Here is a 24,417-nt window from a genome sequence, read left to right on the forward strand (position 1 = left end):
CCTATGAGTTTTCCAAATAGTTATTTGAATCATGGCCATGTTTATTCATCCCCTTTCCTAAAGCAACTGCACTCATTGTTTTATCTTAGTGATAATTTGTGATATTACAATAGGGCACAGTGCTTTGTTACCATAAGCATAGTGCCAAATCTAGCCTAAATAAAATGAATGGGTAACACAATAAATAGCAGGAGTTTTACTCATAGCTGAATGCAGTGTTCATAAAAAGAAGTTTTTAAAATGTATCCAAAACAGTCTGCCTGTCTGTGTGCCACAGATACAGGCACTAACTGTGATCAAACAAAATCTGGATGGGGCAGAGCGAGAATACTAACAATCTCCTGTTTTCAAAGATGGCATGAGCATGTTTGTCTTCTAACTACATCTTGGAGACAGAGTGCTTCCGCAACCCGAGAGTCCATTTAGAGGCTGAGGCAGCATTTTTTTTTTAATTAATACTAGAGACAGCGTGGAGCCTTCTCAGTATGCAACAGGTCTGCTCCATTGCCCTGCAGGACACCAAAGTCCAGCAAAGAAAGTAAGAGGTCTGAGAACTCTGACCAGAAATGATTTAGTGCACTGTGGAAGAAATGTGAGTGTTCCCTCTCTCACGGCAAGTCAGGAAGAGAGGAAAGGATATAGACCATATACTTGTTCATGACTAGCAGCTGAACTAAGCAGTACAATATGCCTTAGACCCCCCCTCCATGCAAAACAAAAAAGAAAGGACATTGTGTTTCAGAGGGACAAGATAAAATTCACAAACAAAATCTTTGTTATGAAAAGAGTAAGCATGAAAGCATGTTTCACTAGAGTCCAGCTAGTGTCTTCTATCCCCTCACTCAAATTACCCTTTTTTGCAAAAGTCTTTCATCTTTTAAAATACTAATGATTTAAAATTTGTAGTGTTGTAGCCATGTTGGTCCCAGGATATGAGAGACAAGATGGGTGAGATGATAAGATTTAAGGGCTTGGAAAGGAATGCAGCCAGTTTCAGTCTGATATAAGCCTTCATCATGCACATCAGTTACCCATAGTGAAAATTATATATTTATATATACAGGTCTCCATAATCTAGGTATGTACCTGAGTGAGTGTAACCTACTGGGTAAGTATATGTCTTAGGTCCTTGTAGGGCCTGGGAGGTGTGGCCTCCATTGGAAGTTGATGGTGAGGGAGGGCCAAACCCCCTCTGGGGATTGGAACCCGGAAGTCCACCCCACCCCCACCTGACTGGAAGCAGAGAGGCGGGGCAAGAAGAGGAAGTATAAAGGGTGGGGCCTTCCAGCTCACTTAGAAGAAGGCAGCTGAGGGAGAAGGATGTCTCCCCCTTAGGGCCGGGGCCAGACCATTACCTTGAGGAGAGGCTGCCAGGGGCCCTGAGGACCTGCTGGAGCTACCTGAATCTTGCGAGCCAGACCCTAGGCCTTGTGACTTGGAGGAGCTGCCTGAGCTGCCTACCCCCTGTGAACCCGAGGAGGTACCTGGCCCTTGATTGACAAGGCCAAAGGGTTCTGGAACGTCCCCCGGCAGAGTACCCTGAGGGGACTGAGGGTGACTTGGGGAACAAGGTACTCCAGGGAAAGGGGGAAGGAAGGAGCCCAGGGAAGCCTGACATCCGTCCGGCTGTGTTATGGCCTATAGTTGAAGCAGCGCGTTTTGGTTGGAGCCCCGCTGACTCAGTGACGGGACACCCCCTCACGGCCAGGGCCCTGGGCTGGGACGCAGTGGAGTCTGGTGGGCCTGCATCCCCCTCCCTCCTTTCTAGCCTGATCTTGGGGTGATCATCCCACCTAGTGCTAGAGACTCATGGCTCTACCTGCCCGCCCTAACTGAGGGCTGGGGATTTAGACTATTTGCTTGCCCTTCCTAGGGCTACCACCATTTACCCCGTCGGGCCCTGACCTGCCAGAGAGCCAGGGCTGTGAACTGTTGACTTGCCCTGCTGAGGGCTAGAAGCCTCCTATCTGGCTTGCCCAGCCCCAACTTACAGGATTGCCCCACCTGAGGGTTGGGGGAGGGCCCAGAATGGTGGGATTGCCCAGTTGGACCAAAGAGGCCTGGAACCGCTAACTTCCCCCCCTTTTAGCTAGAACTCCCCACAGGACATAGGGGCTGGGAGGTGTGGTCTCCCTCAGAGACTGATGGCAAGGGAGGGCCGCCACCCCCACCCATGCTGGGGAATGTTTACAGTCGTCCTCTGTGCCTGGTTTCCAGCGGATATGAGTTTGTTACAGCCCCAGCAAGAGACTTTTGGTACTTCAGCTCAACCAACTGATGCTTTTAGCTCTGGAGGTCCATGGTTCAGTCCTCAGTGTGTCAGCCAAGATGGGAGCCATCACAGGAGAACATTCTATTCTGGTTCTTTTACCATATTACACTGTGGTATCTGAGTGCTATCACTGCTCTCACTGGCTATATTTAAGCCAGGACTAGACCAGAAACAAAGCTTTCTTGATCAAATATCTTTGAGGAGCCCCTTGCTGCCTTATGGCAAGATACAAATCCCATTTATGTTGGCAGGTGGTTTTTGGACTCCTATGTTTCTGATATTTGCATTTGCTACCCCCTTTTTCTCCTTGTTTGGGTTTTTTTTTTTTTTTTTTTTTTTGTATTAATGGGGAATGGATCCCTTTATTTTGATAAGTTGCTTGCCTGAATCTATGGTGTTTGCTTTTGTGCCAGACCTTTTAGTTCTGACTAGATCAGGTCTTCAGCTTGATTGCCTTGTGCTGATTCTATTGTACAGGGCATGCCACCTGATCACGAACTGGCATTAAATAATAAATATAAATGAAATTGCAAATACACATATTCAATTTCTTGGTGTGGAAACAAACAGCAAAAAACACATTTATGGACACTGATGTTTCCAGCACAAGAAATCCTGTGTAGATGGGCTGTGCTGTAGCAGGTATTGCTGTGCATGTCTGCACGGAATAAGTGCAGTGTCAAAAGCTGGGGTGATTTATAGTACATGAAGAATGATGCTGACAGGTATGCCAGGTCCAGGCTTGTGCGTACATTAGAATTTCCCAAGAGGAAACTTGAGTTACATGTTTTATAAAAAGTAAATGTCACTTGGTTGCAGCATGAAGAGTGGGTTTTTTTAAATAGTGGATTTTAGTGCTTGTGAAAGATGCTGGATTTGGGCTCTGAAGTCCTTGATTCACAAATCAGGGGAAGTTGCAGTGTAAGTCTGTTAAGCCTCTAAGGGGCTGGAGGGTCATTTAGGGCTTGTCTACATTTACCTGGAGATTCGGCGGCAGTCGACGGGAGATACGCAAACTAAGCAGAGTAGCTTGCGTAACTCACGTCAACTGCTCTGCTTCCCTTCTGCGTGCTGTCTACTTGAGGGGGTGGTTTACCAGCGTCAACTTCCTGATCGATTGAGTGGGTCTACACTGACCGCTCAATCGATCCAGAAAGATCGATCTGGCGGCAGCGAATTTGCCGCTGTCAGTATAGACACAGCCATAGTTAATTACCCATGTCCTTCAGTGTTTAGTCTCTCTAATGAGAATCCACACAAGGATGGACAAAGCTCAGACACTATGGTAATGAGGGCAATAGAAGAACCTATACAGAATCAGTGCCAAATCTAGTGGTTTTATTATGTGGATACCTGACCATTAGAGATCTTATTCAATATATCAAGTAGGAGGAGGTGACAAGTAGGCTGCAGCAAGGCTGTGGTCTTATTTAACTTCATTATTGATCTGGAAAGAGCAGGCAGCACACTTATGAAAATGACAACGGATACTATATTGGGAACTTGTTTGAGGCCAGAGAAATAATATAAAAGGAATCAGACTAGAAATATGAGCAGGAAATAAAATCAGACTCAGCTTGGAAAAATACAAGCTAATACAACTGGGGGAATGTAGGAAGGTGCGGTGGCCTTCCTCCAAGCCGGGGCCCGAAGAAGGGCCACAGCCGCGGGGTGGGACAGTAAAAGGGCCAGCCGCCCAGTCTGCCTGGCAACCGAGAGGCCAGCTAGCGATAGTTCCGGCCAGCCGCCCAATCCAGCACCAGAGGGGCGGGGCCTCAGCCAGGGCTGAGAGTATAAAAAGCAGGCCTCACAGCTCAGAAGGGAGGAAGCTGCTACTGGAGGCAGACGTACTGCCCCGCTGGTTGCAGCAAAGGCCTGAACCGGGCCGGGCCGCTACTCCAAGCGAGCGCCTCCCGGAGTGAGGACCCTGGGAGCGGCCCCAGCGACCAACCACTAGACTGGCTTAGGCCTACAAGCCCCCAGGACTGGACCGAGTCCCCTGAGCCTGAGGAAGGGCGACAGCCGCGGGGTCGGACCGGACCCCGGGCTCCAGGGAAAAATAATCCTGAATACACATAAGCAAGAAGGGTAAGTACTTGGAAAGCTACCAATACTAAAAGAGACCTACAGATACATGTGGAAAGCACATTAAACATGAATGTGCAAGGCAGCACGATGGCCAGTACAATTTGGGAGTATCCTGCCATGGGGCAGAGAGGTAATATTTCCTCTCTATATAAGTGTGGTGTCACAATAAATAATATGAAGTGGCTGGTGGCACTGATGTATTAAGTATGATCAAATAAGCTAAATATATAATTCTGGATAATTATGTTAAGATGGAGTGAAGGTTTAATGTACATATCAGTAATTCAGAGTAAAAAAACACATTACAGGGATGTTATAATTATCCCTGAAATCAGCATTATAAACCCAGGAAATTCAGAGTTCAGGTGAAACTTAAAAGAAATCTTGATATGATGTTATGGTAATGCACTAACTCTACCCTTACACCATGCAAATAACCATACAGTTATGAATTATGGCTTTTTTATTTTTGTGGTTTAGAATAAAGTGATTGCCCTCTCCCCCCTTGCCTTCCACCCCTGTTGGTGCCACTTATAGGGCAGTTAAGGTTGCTTGGGTGCTCTACTTGTACACTTCCTTCTTTACTTAGCATCATATTCAATTGTTCTTTATTCCTTGCAGTAGGCCTCATGGGTCCTTTTTGTTGTAACTTTCTGGTGCAGTTCTTCTCTCCATGGCATAGAACAAGTGGCAGCACAGATCCCAGGTGGTAATTTTACAATTTAACAGATGGCTTCATTTTAAATTGCATTTTTAAAATGGCGGCAAGTACTGCCTAATGCACAACTGTATTTCATATTTTAATCAAAGGGGCTTGAGCACAAAGTTCATGTTTGGATCCAAACTTCACCAAGCTTTGCTCTTTACTTAGAAGCTGAGCTATTGGTTTGACTATGGTGTCAGCAGATAAGTTTGTGTCTAGAGCTGAATGCCAACAAAGTTTGGAAGCTTTCAGGCCCATCTCCAACGTTAATGTTGAAAGAGTATAAAACAGCAATAGTTTTATTATTGGAGAGTGTGTATTTAAGGAGCAGACTATTAATAAATTTAGAGGGGGAGAAATCTTACCCCATTGTTGCAGTCAGTGGAGTTTTGATATTGACTCAGTGGGGCCAGGATATTACCTATGTTTATCTCAAATCACAAAATACAAGCTGAAGTGTTCTAACCTGAATGCCTAAAGTTAGACACCTAAAGCCACGCTTTGGGCACCTAAAAGCTGGACACTTACTTGAGAGGTGCTGAGCATTCACAACTCCAGGTGAAGTCAATGCGGAGTTGCTGGTGCTCAGCAGCTATGAAAATCAGTCTAATTTCATTTAGTTGCCTAAATATGGATTTAAATGCCTGGCTTTTGAAAATGTTGGCCATAATATTTAAAATAGACTGTATTGCATAACAAAGTGTCCTTCTGCTTGGGAATGTTCTCTAGATAGCTCATCTCAAATCACTTATGCTGAACTGATCAGACAGAGCTGCACAGAATTGAACAACATTTCTGTGTCTTTACCCAATCAGAATCTTTGGGGGTGTGTGTGTGTGTGTGTGTGTGGGGGGGGGGGGGGGGGGGGAGTCTATCCTGTTACAGCTTTTTCTGCTCTTGCAACTTGCCTTTTGACCTAACATATTTATGACATGACTTTTCCCATCATTTACAACCTGTTGAGAACATGTAAAGTTAATCTTAGACTCATCTATGAAAAAGGCTGAAGCAGTTGCTCCAAATTCAACTCTTCTAGCCCACTATAGTAAGGGAATAGTGTGAGAAACCTGTAGATACCAATAGCTAAAGATGCTTCAAAGAACATGTAGCTATGTCAGCCATCCATGGGAAGGTTTATCATACAAATTGGATGCATTCACAAATGGCTTTATGTAGTCTAATACATTATAAAAGGTATTTGAAATTTTATGGGACTATGTGCATGGTCCAGTGATGTAAATGACTGTGAGCCATAAGAACATAATGGCCATACTGGGTCAGACCAATTATCCATCTAATCCAGCATTCTGTCTTCCGACAGTGGCCAATGCCAGGTGCTTAAGAGGAATGGACACAGCAGGTAATAATCATTCAGGTGACCCATTCCATTGCTTATTCCCAGCCTCTGACAAACAGCTAATCCCTGTCTGTCCTAGCTAATATCCTCCATGAATTTATCTAATTCTTTTTTGAAGCCCATTATAGTCTTGGCCTTCACAATAGCCTCTGGCAAGTAGTTCCACAAGTTGACTGTGCATTGTGTGAAGAAATATTTTCTTTTGTTCATTTTAAATCTGCTGCCTATTAATTTCATTTGGTGACCCCTAGTTCTTGTTAGGAGGAGGAGTAAATAATACTTCCTTATTTACTTTCTCCAGATCAGTCATGATTTTATAGACCTCTATCATATTCTCCATTAGTTGTCTTTTTCGAGCTGAAAAGTCCTAGTCTTATTAATCTCTCCTCATATGGAAGATTTTCATTACCCTTAATCATTGTAGTTGCCCTTTTCTGTACCTTTTTCAATTCCGGTATATCTTTTTTGAGATGGGGCAACCAAAACTGCATGCAGTATTCAAGATGTGGGCATACTGTGGATTTATTAAAGAGACAAGACAGAAAATATCATATTGTCTATCCCTTTCCTAATGATTCCCAATGTTGTTAGCTTTTTTGACTGCCGCTGCACATTGAGTGGATGTTTTCTGAACTATCCACAATGACTCACGGTTTCCAATGGCTACTCTACCACAATCACAATGTAAATTTGGGCAAGTAACTTAACATTTCCATGCCTCATTTTCCCCATCTGTAAATGGGTGTAATAGTACATACTTGTCTACCTCATAGGAGTGTTGCAAGGATTAATTACTGTTGGCAAAGTGCTCTGAGACTCTCAGGTGAAAGGTGCTGTATTAGAGTAAAGTTGTATCAAACTGGAACATTCTATCAGAAACGTATTCCTTTTTTCACCTCTGTATCATGAGTGGTGCTGCCTAGTTTGATGTTTTCAAACAAATGAAGGAAACAAAACACATTCTTTCCCCCCTAAACTATGATTCTCTTAGCTACCTTTGTGATGGTTGTCCAAAGCTGCCATACCTGCTGAGTGCAAACACGTTTTTAGATCAGAATTTGCCAGTGGCATGTGTTGCAAACAGCTTGCAGCGCCCATAAGTCACCTGGTACACATGTTCACTGCTACCTGAATTCCCAGCATGTCAGTCACCATGCTATTTTCTAACAGTATCTTAAAACATTATATGTAATATCCAAATATAAACTCTCACTGCACTATGGCCCATTTCAGGGGGTGATGTAAATAATTGTGTTACAGGCTGGTAAGTTGGTGTGAGTTGGGTTGAAGAAGGAAAAGTGACCGACAAGGAATCAGCAAACAGAATTAACTCCTCATGAGATTTTTCACATGGAAATCAATGTGATTAGCAAGGGATGGTACTGAAGAGCTCTTCCCAGCCCGTTGCACATAACCCCATGGAGCCAGGTCCTATTTAAGCTCCAATGGAAGAACTTCTGAGGGGTCTCATGGATGAGAAAATATGCTGCTCTGATGAGTTCCTTGCTTTCCCCTTCCTCATTCCCAAGGAATGTACTGGCTTTCTCTGAGAAGGAGTGCAGCTACCAGACAAGGGCATTACTCGAGGGATGAGCGGGGCATGGCCAGTAGGATGGGAGGCAGACATAGCAATTGCAGTTGACTGAGCGTCTCCTGGCTGAGGAGACATGGAGCAGAAGCTGGCTGGGGGATTGTGCGATGGGTGGAGGCAGTTCTGAGTGTATTGGGGGGAAGGGTGGTATAATGGCGAGGAGAACCTTTCTGGGGAGGGAAAAATGGAGGGATTATAGCAGAGAGATGACTCTCACCCCATGAATTAACAGTTCCTCCAGCTAACAAATGCCCTTAACTTCAATGACTGTCAAAGATGGCAGCTGTGAGTCAACAATATGTTGATTGTGCCAGCATATTGCATCCACCCAGGCACACCATGGCTGGAGCATTCTCTAGTAAAGGCTATGCTGGTTCTTACCCATGTAAAATTCTGGGTTAAGTTACATTGGTGGCTGCCTCCCCCAGGACTGACCAAAACACTTTTGTGTGTGACTTCAAGGTACTGTTCAATGGACTGCAGAGGAACCAATCCATTGAACTTCTCTGTTATTGATAAGGACTCAGATTGTTGGCTCTTCAGGACACACACTGTATCTTCTTGTGTGGTTGGGCAGAGCCTAGCACATTGTGGCTGCTAGTAGAATGCAAATAATAAATACAACACTTGGACCTGCATCCAGATCAGAACCTCCTCAAAGCTCAGGAGTGCTTGGATCCAAGTGTTGGTCTATGCCTTTCTCTAGCAATAGAGATACATGTAAAGAGAAAATATTCATTGCCAGAGTTTGGTGACCCTTCCTCCCTCCCAACTTTATTCAATGCCATCCAGGAGCACCCTGAGAAATTTGACACACTATCAGTCACTAGGGAGCTCTCTCTGTTCGCTCCAGCGTCTTGCCTGATGAGTCCATGCCACGCTCAGCCCCCATCTTTCAGCCTGGCTTGGCCATGTAGAAAGTAATTCCCCATTTCTGAGAGGGAATATGGGCTTCTGGAAGTGGGACTAGCCTAGCAGGTCCCTGGGCAAGAGCCCTGGTGTACGAACTGGCCCTCTACCAGCAGCAATGAGGAGCAGCACTGGCTGCTACGCTATCCATCAGGTTTGGCTCTACAAGCTTTCCATCAGGCGTTGCTCAAGAGACAAATAGTTGAGCTAATTCATACCAGCTGGAGATCAGGCCTGTAGTTTTATACTGAAACTAGATGAGATTTGCGGTTTCACCTGGTTTCCAAGTGACATTTAGTGTGTTAAATGGAGTTTCGCTTTGAGTTGTTTTACATCCTAATTTCAAAACAAAAGTTCTTGGTGGGGAAAGAAGTGACTTCAACCCATGGAGATTGGTACCAAAGAAAATAAGCCCCAATCCATGAGACCTTTGGAGTCTGCACAGTTCTAGTTGTATCATTCTAATCCCCTATTTTTCCTCACTAAGATATTACCTCAATTTCCACTTTGTGCTGACATAGTTCAGGCTACATCTCAGTCCAACAGTGAATTTTTTTAAAGAAAGATTTAACCAAAGAGCCAAGTATGAGTGAAGCAAGTTGAGGGGGGGAGGGAGCAAGAAATACATGTCCTGTTTTTAAAAAATGACAGGTTTTCTTGTGCTTGAATAACCCAAAATCTTCACATTCACCAATGACTGTTTGCTCAAATGAGGACAAGAGGCACAGATGTGTTTTAGGAAAATTAGAATAAATAAAATAATGATAAAGTGACTGAAAATGGCGTATTGGCTATGCATAATAATTCTCTCTCATTACTGTTTTTGAACTGAGATCTTCACTCATTTTATCTTCAAAAACAGTAATTAAACTAGTTTCCATATGACAGCTGTTTGTTGGCCTATGTGAAATCATCTGCTGTTCTCAATCTAATTCGGAGTGGACAGGTGTCATATTGTGACTGGCATTAAATGGCATGCTTGTAAACAGATTCCTCTCTTACTCTCTCTTCCTTCACCCTTTCCCCCATACCTTTCTCTTGCCAGTTTTTCCCCTTTACATTTTTTCTGCTTTACTTTGCCAATATTATAGCGCTACCTATGCTGATTGTGAGGTGCTGGGTAGAGCTTGTTTGATGAAACAGTTTCATCAAAAAATGCTGGTTTGTCAAACCTGAAATTTCTTGTAAAAACCAGTCAGATTTGACAAATTTTCCCTGAATCGCAGAGCTTGTCAATTTCATTCAGCAGCTGTAGGATCCAATGGGCAAATCTCAGTTTGGTGTACTGGTGTTTCTGAAACATTTTGAAAGAAATTTTTGGTTTGCAAGAAATTTTGAAATACTTGATTTCACTGCAATTTGGAACAAAACAAAATTTAAAAATACCAACATTTTTCAAAAACTGGAAATCCTGAATTTCAGTCAGCTCTAGTGCTAGGTCCATTTTACTGCATTTTATTAATACACTTCTGTATTAGCCACAGAGCATGACACAGATCACTGATCCGAAGATGCAGAGCAACTCTGACAGCACTGTGGGAATCTAGACTGCAGTCACATACAGGCTATCCTGCAAAACTTTGGTGGCTGAGAGGTAGCAGGGGTTAGAGAGGTACTAAGCAAAATACCTTTTTTTTTTTCTTTCAGTCAGCTATCCCAATTACTTTATTTGTTTCAGCCCCAGGTTTAATTTTGTTGTGACAAATAGAAATGATGTAAATTCAGGTAAGGGAGATCAAAGGAGGTGTTCAAAATGGGATAAATAAGACCCTAGTTACAATGAAATGATGAACAGAGCTGAGCAAATAATTAGTGGTTTGGTTTTTTGTTTTTTTGTTTTTTTGTTCAGGGGCCTAGAAGCAGTCAGGGTTCCCAGCCATGGAGCAGTCCAATTGCCTAGTCTGCCCCAGAGCTGCAGACCCTGGAAACATTGGGGTCCTTGTCCCCGAGGCTATCCATGTGGTGGGACTCCCCTGGAGCAGGGATACTACCAGCCCTGAGAGACCTGGCTCCAGCAGGACTCCCTAGGTTTGGCAGATTGCAAGTCAAGCACCCCTAAGATCAAGCTATAGCCAGGACTCTGGGGGCTGACAGGCTTCCTGCTATGGAACTGTGGACCCTAGAACACCAGCAGGTTTCCAGTGGAAACCTGAATGTTTGACAAGTTTTGATGAATGGACAACACATGTAGCACAACATTTGGGTGCAGCAAACTGGCATTTTTTGACAAAAGTTAGTTTTGTTGTAAAATTTTGACCAGGTCTAGTAATGAATAGTCCTTGTGAAATGGATGATCCTCAGATAGTATGAATTGTGGATCCTACCAATAAGGAAAATGTTTTTAAGATACACATTGCATTTTCTATGGAATGTTTAATGAAAAAAGACTATTAAGTAGAAGTAGGGAAGTGATGTTGCCTCTACACAGCATTGGTAAAATCACTAACACAGTTCTGGTGTCCACACTTCAATAAGGATGTAGAAATACTGGAGAGAGTTCAAAGACGGGACCCACAAAAATATTTTCCAGTCCCTGGATCAAGCCTTAGAATATGAAGCTTAAGGAGCTCACTGGAGAAAAGGTTGAGAGGTGACTTGATCACCCTGTATAGGCACTTACACGTGGAAAAGATATCTGATAGGGGGCACAGTTTCAACCTTGCTGAAAAAAACATAAGATGATCCAACAGTTGGAAAATGAAGTCAGATAAATTCAACCTTGAAATGAAATGTAATGTCAGCAAGTTGTGGGGGTGATTAAACATTGGAACAGCTTGCCAGGGAGGTGATGGACTCACCATTGCATGGAGTCTCTAAAATAAGATTAGGTATCTTTCTAAGAGATGTGCTTAAATCCATAAAATTTCTCGTAGTAACTGGTCTGTGTTTGGGATTGGGGAGCCAATATCGGGTTGGATGGTGGTGGTAGTCCCTTCTGGCCTTGGAGCCTTGTTCATCCCCTTCCTTCCTAGGCCTAGAACAGGCTCACCTGCATTGCCTTCAGCATACTCATAACACCTGCAGCTTTGAATTTTAGTCATTATCTTAATGCAATCTCATGCTTCAGGTCTTCAGCCAGTTGCCTGTAGGGATTAGGAAGGAACTTTTTTACCCAGTGCACAATTGGTCAGATTGTGTCGTCCTGTTCTTCTCTTCCCCCCTTCCCCCCAATCTTACTCTGAAGTGTCAGAGATCGGCAACAGCAGAAAATGGGACACCTCTGGACTGGTGCTCTAAGGTGGTACAGAGACTCCTCTTTCTAGATGTCTGGTGTGTCTTGTTCATGTGCACAGGGTTATAATGATCACCAGATTTGGGGTTGGGAAGGAACCTTCCATCCGGTCAGATTGGCTGAGATGTAGGGGATTTTTCACCTTTCTCTGCAGCCTGCTGGGATCATTTGGGTATATCACACTTAATCAATTCCTGGCCATTGCACTGGCATAGAATCATAGAACTGTAAGACTGGAAGGGACCTTGAGGTCTTCTAGTCCAGTCCCTTGCACTCAAGTATTATCTTGACCATCCCTGACAGATAATTGTCTAACCTGCTCTTAAAAACCCAGGACTGTTCCCTGTGGAACCCCACTCAATATCCCCTTCCAGCTTGACAGTGAACCACAAATAACTAAGGCTAAGATTTAGTCATGGGTATTTTTACTAAAAGTCATGCCCAGGTCACAGGCAATAAAAAAAAATTCACAGCCCCATTACCTGTCCATGACTTTTACTATAAAGACCTCTGACTAAATCTTGGCTGCTCCTGGGGCACCGCTGCTCTAGGAGGTCCCGGGGTGCTTCTGCTCTGTGGTGCACCTGCTCCGGCAGCAGGGGCTGACCGCCCTGGCAGCTCGCTGCTCAGGCTGCCCCAGGGACCACTGTTGCCTCGCCAGTCCCCAGGGCCACCCCTGGGATCACTGCTCGTGCTATCCTCAGAGCCAGCCACACCGACTGCTGCTTGGGTAGTCCCCTGGGCTGCACCAGCTGCTGAGGCTGTGAAAGTCAGAGGTCTCAGAAAGTCACGGAATCCATGACTTCTGCAATCTTTGTGACAGACTTGCAGCCTTACTGATAACTTTCCAACCAGTTATGCACCCACCTTATAGTAGCTCCATTTAGGTTGTATTTCCCTAGTTTGTTTATGAGAAGATCATGTGAGACAGTATCAAAAATCTTACTAAAGTCAAGATATACCACATCTACTGCTTCCCTCCTATCCACAAAGCTTGTTACCCTGTCAAAAAAAAGCTATTACGCTGGATTGACATGATTTGTTCTTGACAAATCCATGCTGGCGGTTCCTTATCTCCTTATCTTCTAGGTGTTTGCAAATTGACTGCTTGATTATTTGCTCTATTATCTTTTTGGCTACTGAAGTTAAGTTGACTGATCTGTAATTCCCTGGGTTGTCATTATGCCCCTTTTTATAAATTGGCACTATTTGCCCTTTTCCAGTCCTCTGGAATCTCTCCTGTCTTCCATGACTTTTTTAATAGAATCGCTAATGGCTCAGATATTTCCACAGTCACATCCTAGAATACTCAAGGAGATATTTCATCAGGCCCTGGTGACTTTAAGACATCTAATTTGTCTACGTAATTTTTAACTTGTTCTTTCCTTATTTTAGCCTCAGATCCTACTCATTTTGACTGGCAATTACTATTTTAGATGTCCAATCGCTACTAAACATTTTGATGGAAAATGAAACAAAAAAGTCATTTACAACTTCTGCCACTTGCACATTTTCTGTTATTTTTCCACCTCCCTCCCATTGAGTAATGGGCCTACCTTGTCCTTGGTATTCCTCTTGCTTCTAATCTATTTGTAGAATGTTTTCTTGTTACCCTTTGTTCTAGCTAGCTTAATCTTGTTTTGTGCCTTGGCCTTTCTAATTTTATCCCAACATGCTTGTTGTTTGTTTTATATTCATCCTGTGCCATTTGATCTCCTTTCCACATCAGGCACCTTGGCAGAGGTGATGTGTAACTGTTGCTAGTGGGGAGGCACAATTTAAAGGTTCTGGTGTGAATCCTGGCAGCAGAGGTGATGTTGCGGAGGGAGGGGGTGAAAAGTGGGGGGAGAGGCACGCCTACAGTCTTGTGGGCTACAGCACAGCCTCTCAGTCACTTGCTGCATCTTCTTCAGTGCAATGCAGGGCAGTTTCCCAGTACTGCCCAGCTCAGAGCCAGCTCCTGGCCTCCCAGCCAGCCCCTCTTTTGGCCACAGGCTCCTTGTCTCAACCAGCCTTTCTCTGCAAGTTCCCAGCCCCCTGGGTTCTATTCCTGGCTTCATGATGGACCCTGTGAGCTTGGACAAGGCAGCTGGGCCCCGTTCCTGCATACACACATGCCAATACAGCTGCATGAGGTTATTGCAGCTTGTAAAGTGCTTTGAGACCCCTGGAGAAATGCTGCTGGAGCAGAGCAAGCTGATCAAAGCTCTAAGGAGACGTGCGCTGTGAGCCAGCCTTGAGACCATCCATGCTACACTGAGAACTCCCCAGTTTGTGACACAACTGTTGATAGTGGGGAGGCCCAATTTAAAGATTCTGGTGTGAACCCTGGCAGAAATCTGGCTGGGGGGAGAGAGGGCACATGACTCTGCATTTTTCCTCCTTCCCTCCCCCTCCCGCCCCCACCTCACAGTGTCACCTCTACACCTTGGTCTCTCCCATTCTTTCCCTGTGGCACACAGTTTAGTTTCCTGAGGACTAAAATGCTTTTGTCTTTTTGGGCTTGTTATAGGGGTATCTGCATGAAAATTAATGGCCTGTGATATACAAGAGATCAGATTTGAAGATCTAACGGTCCTTTCTTAAACTCTATGAAAAGGTAAGTATTGTAGTGCTTATGTTCCAAAAACCCTGTGAACTAGCCAGTTGTAACAGCACTTCACTGACACTGCTGACATTTGGCAGGCTCCAGGAACAGTACCATATGCAATGTCATGCTGCTAGCACAGCTGGCTTTTACTATCTGTTATTAATCAATGTGCATTAAATAAATACATTTCATGTAGAGCTAGATCATGAGGCTTTGTGGGAGGGAATAAGGAAAGTCTCACCTTGTGTGGCTCATGTAAGCAAGAATACCAGAGCCTGCACAGGGGCTGCTACGGAGGTACTCCACTTTAAGGGCAACTTGCCACAAAGGGGATCAGAAGAATCAGAGGACAGGTGGAGCTATGGTTATTCTGCCCCTATGTTCCTGCCAGCCAAGCTGGCCTACTGCATAGGGGGGAATACAGTGCACCCTTTGAAAGGGGATAGCAAATTCTTTCCCCCAGCTCATGATGCTCTTTCTGTGCCCAACCACTTCTTCTCTGCCCCAAATTCAGGACTGAGGCTAATAACACAATATAGCCCAAGGTAAACTAGGTTGTGTATATAGGGCTGGCCTGAAGGTGAGCGACATGGGCAATAGCCTGGGGCGCCGTGGTCAAGAGGCTGCAAAAGGGCCGAGGCACGTGCCCATCTGAAAGGCAGGGGGAGGGAATAAAAGGGGCTGCAGGGTGGGAGCCAGGTGCTCATACGTGTCCCCTCGCTGCCCTCCCAGCATCATGACACCTGTGCCGCTGCTGCCACTCCACTTACTGCTGCTCTGCCTGCTGAGTGGCTGCCTGCTGCTTGGGGAGCAGTACTTGAAGGGCACCAAAGGAAGTTTGCCCAGGGTGCCATTTTCCCTAAGGCTGACCCTGTGCGTATAGGGTACAAGGTCAATTCTTACTCTCCTTATGTTACATTGGGAGATGATGGGAGGAGTTATGGCGCATTATGTACTTTGCAGAGATGGTCCCAGGGCAAAGATCCAATCCAAACTTCCCTGAGGTTGCAGTTGGTGGTCTTCAGGTCTGAGGCTTTGAGTTGGCCCATTACTAAACTGGCAGTGAGCTGTAATTTTGTATCTGGAGAATGTTTCAATTCAGGGCTTTGGTTAATCCTCATTTCTAATATCTGTCTATATGTCTTTGTTCTATTTTTACTTATCTATGTTATATGAAACGCAATAAAGCTTTGAAACACACACACACACACAACACAGAAGTTCAGGTAGTCAGAATATAACTAGCCAAATTGGAATCTGGCCATGACATTCAGATTAACAACCTACTTTTGAGAAATGTCATGGGATCGTAATGTCCACAGTCCGTCAGGGCTTGGGTTTAGTGTCCTAGCCAAACCATGACTGTGCATAATGCTATTATGTTCTTAGCAGGTTAACCCTAATGGGGGAGCTTTACATCACAAGATTGTGATGCACTGTTAAAATGTTACTGCACCTTTTTATATACAATGTTCAATGAAAGAAAACCAGGACTGCAGATTGCAAGGTGCACTACAGCTGCTTTTCCAAGAGAAATAATTTGACTATTTTTGATTTGTTTAAGAAATCCCAGTGACTGAACTCAAAGTTAAGCTATCACTTTGAAATGGGGGCTCTTTTGCTAGGAAAAAAATAGGAGACGAAAAGTTTGTTCAGCTAAAATACACTACATACTTGAGTGTGGATAGGTGGGTGTGGCATGTGCAGGCATGCTAAAATGTAACTGAAAATAAGTACATTTAAATCAAATGCGATGGGGGAGTCTGAGTAAGATGCCAGAGGATGGCTGGCAAAAGCAAGGGAAGAAATTTCAAGGCAGTGACAGCATGTAGTTATAGAGGAGGAGGAGGAGAAGAGAGAGTGTGCAGGTTTAGGTAGTCAGGAGTTGTATTCCAAGGTCCAAATATATGAATAATGGGACTCTTGAATGCCACCCACATTTGAATAATGGGCCGTTTGGCTAACACCAATGTATATTGCTGCTTGTCCCCCCCATGCTCATTCTCACCCGAAAGGTCAGGATGAAGAATAATCTGTAAGCATCCACTTAAAGAGGGCTTTCCATTTTTCTACTTTAGAGATGCAGAATGTTTTATCACTTTGATAATTACTCCTTGCTTTGTTTTTATTTTCTAAAGGCTATTATCAGCAAATTACATTTTGAGGTAAACTCCCACAGCTCCCACTGAAGTCAATAGGAGGCACAAAATCGTGTATCCACAAGTAGTGTGGTTTTGTGTTTTGTTTTTCAATTAACAAAATTTCTCATAAACAAGATCTCCTGTGCATTTTGTCACCCATTTTAAAATCCTTTCCCTAAGTTAATGATAAAGGAACAGAATCTGCCTGATCTGTTATGTTTTAATGTATTCCTTAGGTCTTCACTACATGAAATAAAAAGTATGAGCTAAATCCTCGGCTGCTGAAAATTGGTGACCCATCATGTAAGACCATGGATCTATGTTGATTTACACCAACCGAGTATCTGTCCCATAGCGGATAATGCATCATCATTGGGAAAAGACTTGGTATTATATTATAAGCCACTTCTCCCTAAAATGTTTAAATCTTTCTTTCTTTTATTGAGGGGAAAAAGATTAAAACTGTCCCTCTTTCTAACATAAACCCTTTGGATCAAATTCTTATCTCCATTACACCAGTGTAAATTCAGATTAACTCTCAAATAACTTCTGTGGAGTTATTTTAGATTTAAATCAGTGTATCTGAGATCAGAATGACACTTTTTTTTTCAAATTATGCTCAAACTAACTTAAGGTGTTTTCCACTTGCAACACTCAATGGAGAAACTTTCTAAGCAGAGAGACATTGCTTGGATAACACACATGCAATAGATTAAATATCAGATTTCCCTATCCAGCTGTCCATTAATGCCTTTTACTATTATCTGTCTCTCTCTATAATTAGGACAGCTTCTGGTTTATCTGGGCTTTTTTCAAAACCAGATTTCCTTCACAGCAGTAGCTGTCATTCACAAGGGTTTGAATGGTATCTTTTAAAGTCATTTACATGTTGCATTATTTTGCAACAAATAGGAATAAAGTACATGCAAGTTGCTAGAAAAGCTCTTTATGTTAAATTATAAAAAGGTTTACTTACCCTGGGTGAGACACTTTCATTTGGCAGCTGATTTTTCTCAGACAGGCCATTAGTCCATTTCCTTTCCCAATGACAGGTTTTATCTGCCTCTTGTCTATGACATAAGCCAGTCTGGATCTGAAAGCCTTCAGTCACCTGGTGCATTTGTGTTGAAATAGCACCTCCTGGACCATGAAACAATGCACTGGTAGCCATAACATTTGTTCCAATTTGAACAGATTCTCCTGTGTGTCTTAATGGTTTGCAAAGCTCTTTGGGGTCTAACAGATTTAAAAGACTTCTTCTCAGTCTCTCTGTCAAATTGATTACAGCATCCTTAGATTTTTCTTTTGCCAGTTTTCTCCTTATCCAATTTAACTGCGGTGAACTCTTATTTGACAGGTCTCTGCCCATACTATTTCCTGTCATTGTCTCTGAGGCTTGCTTTGTCAGAGAACTATCAAAACCACAAGAGGAATACTCCACTTCTGCAAGTACATCATCCACGTTCTGTGATTTGTCAATAGAGAAATCTGCTGCTGAGTGGTTATTTGTATTTTTTTCTTCAATTCTAGGATAATCATTTTCAGTCGCTGTAGAAGTGACGGGCAATTGATACTTCTCTTTGTCTTTCATTGTGGTGGTTTTATCTTGGTGGTGCCCAACAGTAAGAGTCATCTCTGTTTGCAAGATTGACTGACTGTATGTGGAGAGATCTCTCCTTTCAGCTACTTCTTCTTTGGATTTTGAGTGATGACCACAGAAGCCAATGGTGGTATCCAGAGGCATGGTGTTATCTGACACTTGAAACAGGCAAGGCATTTCACTGAGGAAATAATCACACCCATCACAATCTTTACTCAGCTTTATATCCTCTTCATCATCACTTTCTAATAAAAATTTCAATTTCTTTTCCCATATTTCATTTGCAAGATCTGTCATAACATCAGAACATTCCAGGTAGTCAAGGTCATCATCAAAAAACTCATCAGCTGTGATTAAAGTTTTATCTGGATAAAGCTCAAAGTTAATGTCACAGATTTGAGGCATCCTCTACAAAATAATACTGATTCCTTATGGGAATATTTACTTGGTAATTGGACAGTGTATTCTCAGTCAGAAGTTTATTAAGGCTACTCTGTTCATATGTCTTGGCATCTTCAGTGGTCTGAAAAGAAACTAATACTTTAGCATTAAGACAATAGTTGTCTGTATGATTACTGATTAGACTTGTTTTGGAATACATTTGGCTGCTGTAACATTTGGCTGCTTTTCCAGCAGTGTCACTAGCTATAGTGTTTGAGTAAACACAATCATTTGCATTTTCTGAAACTTACATTGTGCAGCAGTTATTTTCTTGAAGTTTGAATATATTTTTATCATTTATATTGTCTTCTAAGGTATGTGTGTTTCTGTACTGATTCTCCAATGAGGATGAGCTCTGTTTCTACAGGCTGCTCTATTGACAACTCATTGATTTTTTTGGTAGAGGCAAACTCAAGTGAAATTAAAGTGGATACATGTTCATTTTTTGGTAAGTTTTAGATTGTCTGATTTCATTTCAACAAAATCTGAACAGTGGATCATTCCAAAGCATTTTCTAGCCACGATCTGACAAAGTGCAGTATCTTGCTCTGTGAATAAAATAAAAAAAAAAATCCGTAGTTTAAAATTAAATTTTAAAAGGATAAACACTTCATTTATTTCACAAATGTTACAAATTTGCTCTTCTATAATAATTTTTCTTAGATTTTTGTTTTGCAGTTTGAGTTTCAAGAATTACCAAAGGGCCAAATCAGGGTCTTAAAAAAACAGCAACTGCTAACTACCACAACTAAAAAACACTCCTCTATGCTCAGATGTTTAGTGAGAGCACATTAGGAGCAACCAAGGTGATTTGTGCCAGCAAAATAAACCATACCAAACAACCCCCACACATACTTCAGCCCTGCTCCCTAAATGTGCAACCATGCATATGTTTTCAGCTGCACAAAATGTGTATTCCTGCATCTAATCTGGATATATCCATGTGTAAATGGGAATCTATAAGTATACGTGTAAATTTTGCATGTGTACGCACTTTTTGCAGGCACAAATCAGCTACTATTTTGACAGTAATTCTGGGGCAATAATTCTTTGAAACTGCAATGTCTGAATAGAAATTTCATAACCATGTTCTACGTTGGAATAATCAGTCTAAATAGATTTTAATTTTTTTTAGCTATTTCTATTACGTGTTTGCTTGATGCATGTCAGGTAGCTGCAACACTGAAATGAGACTACTCCATTCCAATTTCCTATTTACATTACGTCTCACTTTTTGGCTGTCATGCACAACCAGTACAATTGTTGGGTTCCCAGCAAGGTAGTTTAAAAAAAATAATCAAAACTAAAACAAACAAAATACCAAAAAGACTCTAATTTAAAACTGAAAAATATGAAAACATTCTTTTTATGCTTTTTAAAAACACCTCTACATTTCAGACTGTTACTGGACAATGTCGCTCTAAAATAATACTGTTTGCTTTGCATTGCCAATTTCCAGCAGCAAAAATATGTTCTCATGGGCATATTACAAATATAAAATAAAATAAAATAAACCATGCCCAACCCAGAATCTTTTGGTTCTGTTGTTTTGTAAAAATAGACACTGTGAGCAGTACTATGTTCCTGAGTAGCCCCTCTGATTTCAGTGGAACTATTGTGGGAGTAAGGAACTTACTCTGAGTAGTAAGAAATTCACAAAATAGGAGTGGCTTGTACAGCTGCAGTGAAATCTTGTTCACACTGTCTTCCTAATGTGTCTGAACCCTGATCTGATGAACCATTTTGAGGATGAACCACCAGTGAGTCCTTTTCAGTTAAAATATCTTCCTTCATTCTCCTAATTCCATGCTGTAGATTCCCAACCCTTCCGATCTGTTACTTTCCTAGCATGGAACTTCCCTACTGCCCTTCCAAGCTTTTTCAGTTGCATGTCAGGTTGCTGTAATGGGGGACTCTCAGCAGCTGAAAGCACTGCTGACTGCTCTGCTTCTGTGCCATGTCCCACTATAGGAACTGATCAAAGTCAGTCAGCATGAGGATACATGTTGAACTAGATTAGACCCTAGTGGGTCAATAGCAATAAGTATGTATGGGCTTGTTTGGTGTTGGACTCTCTAATAAACAGCTCACTGTCAGTTTTCCTTTCTTAGGGGGCAAATCCTCTTCCAGGGAGATGCCCTGATGCAGCAGACCCAGTCCAATTCTGATAAACTGCTTATGGAAATGTTCTGTAGAATTTAATAGTCTGGTGGTTTTTCTATATTCCCTGATAATTTAATAGAGAATTACATCTCTGCTATAGATTTCTGTAGGATACTTCAAAAACCTAGAGAGAGAATCTCATTCTCTATTAAATTCTATAAGATGTTACAGCAACATGTATAAAACTCTATTTTTATAGAATCCTATTAGTTTAATCTATATTATATTCTACAGGAGTTTTCCAGAAAGGGGTGATGCAAGGTTAATTGGGGAGGCACTGCAGAGGCCCAGCACTAGTCTTGAAGGGCAAAAAATCCCTAGAACACAATGGAAGCTCTTGATTCATCTGCTTTTGCTGTCTAATCAGGAAGTGGGGGAGGGGAGAGACTGAATCATACATCACATGTGCTAGTCAAATCACTGAAAGCATTACTAGAAGGTGCTCAGATACCATGGTGATGGACCTGGAATAAGAACCTGAACAGAAGTGCTCTACTGATACTTTGCTCCTTCCCACCTAGGCTATTACTATACTGGCCAGAATCATTGTCTTCCTCAGCCATAGAATAGTAGCAAAAAGCTCAACTACTCAATTCATATGTCCTCATAGCACTGTCACTTAGGCCGTGTATTCTTTCTCCTGCTATGTATTTATTATTTTATTATCATAGCACCTAGGAGCGCTAGTCATGGACCAGGTTTCCATTGTACTAGGTGAAGTACAAACACAGAACTAAAAGAGATTCCCTACCCTAAAGAGCTGACAATGAGATTAGATGACAACAGATGGATAGACAGATGAGGGGAGTACAAGGAAGAAATGAGACCATATTGGTCAGCATGATAGGCAGTGGTCTCAGAACACCAGCTGCCTACCCATTGTCATGTTTTTGTAGGCATCGTGGCAAAGGAGAGCTTGAAGGAGGATAATGAAGTTTGATGATGTTTACAGGTAGCGCCTTCTAAATGTGAGGGGCATCACTAGAAAAAACACAGATGTCTATCTGAAAAAATTAACAAGTGGGCAATGGAGGCTGGCCTAAGGGGCTGATTAGGGACAGAAGTCAACATCTCGAAAGTAATCGAGAGATAAGTAAGATGGGGATAGATCATGAAAGTCCTTGCAAGTGAAGTTAAGCAGCTTACATCTGATGCAATAGAGCAGGGAGAGCCAGTTGAACAGATGCAGAGAGCGGGGTGATGTGGTCAAAGCGACAGGCTAGGAAAATGATCTTTGCAGCGGCATTCTGAATTGATCTGAGCAGAGCAGGCTTGCATTTGTCCAGGCCAGAGAGAATCAGAGAAATGTATGCCCTCCAAATTTGTCAGCAAACCATTGGTAACTACTCGTTGATATGGTCTTTCAACCAGTTAAGCACCTACATTATAGTAATTTCATCTAGACCACATTTTCCTAGTTTGCTTGTGAGAATGTCATGCAGAACTATGTCAAACACCTTACTAAAATCAAAATATATCATGTGTACTGCTTCCTCCCCATCCACCAGGTCAGTAATCCTATCAAAGAAGTTGGTTTGGCATGATTTGTTCTGGACAAATCCATGCTTCTCTCTAACCCTATTATCCTCCAGGTGCTTACAAATTGATTGTTTAATAATTTGCTCCAGTATCTTTCCAGGTATAAAAGTTAGGCTGACTGGTCTATAATTCCTCTGTTCCCTTTTTAAAGATAGGTGAGTCAGTGCACAAAGATGCTTTTCCCCTTCTTGGTCAGTGGACCCCATCTCTTCCCAGAAGACCTTCTTCCTGGAATAGCATCCTATGGTCAAAGAAGCCAATGCCCTCCCATTGACACCATCTGCACAGCCATATGTTCATCTCCAGGATGCGTGTATCTCTGCTTGGGCCCTTAGCCTCAACTGGGAGGATGGACGAGAACACAACCTGCATCCCAGACTCCTTCACCCTAGCTCCCAGAGCATTATAGTCACTCCTGATTTGTTCAGGATCAGATCTTGCAGTATCATTAGTACCCACATGTAAGCAGCAGTGTAAGGTAGAGATTAGAGGGATAGATGAGCACTGGCAACCTTTCTGTAATGTTTTGGATGCAGGCTCCAGGCAGGCAGGACATCATATCAGATTGGCGGATGAACGCCTCCATTCCCATCAGAACCGAGTCCAGAAGGATTTTGCAGTAGTCAAGATGCAAGTTGACAGCTTAGACAAGAGTTTTGGCTGTGTGGATAAACAGGAAAGGCCTTATCTTAGAAGTTATGCAGAAAGAATCAGCAAAATTTACACATAGTCTGGATGTGAGTGTGACGGATGCAATGCTTTGGAAACATGAAATATTCAAAGACTATTATATTGAGATGTAACAGATGCTATAAGTGCATGGACTGTTCTAAGACTATTGTACCAATCTTATAAATGTTATATGTATCTTTATGGGCTGGCTAGTGATTTTTTTCCCCTGGCTTAATGGGTGAGCTCAATGATGGTTCCTGCAGGAACTGAAATCATTGGGGGTTAAGAAATGCAAATCCCCACTGCTGAAACAAGTCTGTGGAAGTTTTGTCCCCTGGGGAAGTAGCATTGACTGGTCTGCCTTGGCTCAAGAGGCCTGGCAGACGAACTTGAAACGGTATAAAGATTAACCTGACCTAGGGAGAGAGGCCACTCTCCCCAATCCAAGGACTGACATGAAACTGACCAAGAAAGAGTGGCCCTGAGAAAAGTGCCTTGAAGTACTTTAGTCCTATGAGGGTCTACATGTGGAAGACATTTAGTAAACTAGACCTGCACATAAATGGTCTATTGTTTTATAATATATGCTGTCTCTGTAATGCTTTTGATGTGGATAATAGTACTTTGTTTTATGCAGCCTCGCTGGTCACTGAATAACCCTGTCATTGCTCTGGAGAGAACAGGACAGCAGGTGCCAGACTAAAGTCAGATCTGCTGAGGTGATTACAGTGAATTACAGGATGATGCAGCCTAAGTCTTCAATCTGGAAGGAAAAGATCATGTGATCCTGCTTTGAGAGGGATGAGGCCTGAGACCTAAAGTGAGATGCCATCAAGGAGGCCATGAAGGAGTAAGAGTGTAGCTAATCTGAAAACTATGAGCTAGGGTTGGTTTACAGGTGGGTCAACTTAATTATATCATTCAAAATTTCCACTCCTGTGAGTTATAATTATGCTGACCTTAGCCCCAGTGTAGACAGTGCAGGTTTGATGGAAGAATTCTTCAGTTGACCTAGCTACTGCTTCTCAGAGGTGGATTTACTACAGCGACAGAAGGGGTTCTTCCATCACTATAGTAAGAGTCTTCACCACAGAGGTGCAGCTGTGCCATTGTAGCATT

General features: G+C 42.7%; 1 protein-coding gene across 3 annotated transcripts in view; it reads right to left on the reverse strand.

Moving 5' to 3' along the window:
- Window positions 1–18,948, reverse strand: part of ALPK2 (alpha kinase 2) — a 55,284-nt gene extending 36,336 nt beyond the window's left edge. For all 3 annotated transcript variants that reach the window (XM_067545464.1, XM_067545463.1, XM_067545462.1), the window contains exon 1: window positions 17,860–18,948. In XM_067545464.1, the coding sequence (XP_067401565.1) occupies window positions 17,860–18,888 (1,029 nt within the window). In that variant the 5' untranslated portion in view covers window positions 18,889–18,948. The remainder of the gene's footprint in view (window positions 1–17,859) is intronic.
- Between the last annotated feature and the right edge of the window lie 5,469 nt (window positions 18,949–24,417).

Source organism: Emydura macquarii, unplaced genomic scaffold (assembly GCF_026122565.2).
Source record: "Emydura macquarii macquarii isolate MOO-44397 ecotype Brisbane River unplaced genomic scaffold, CSIRO-AGI_Emac_v2 contig_1045, whole genome shotgun sequence".
Lineage (NCBI taxonomy): Eukaryota > Metazoa > Chordata > Testudines > Chelidae > Emydura > Emydura macquarii.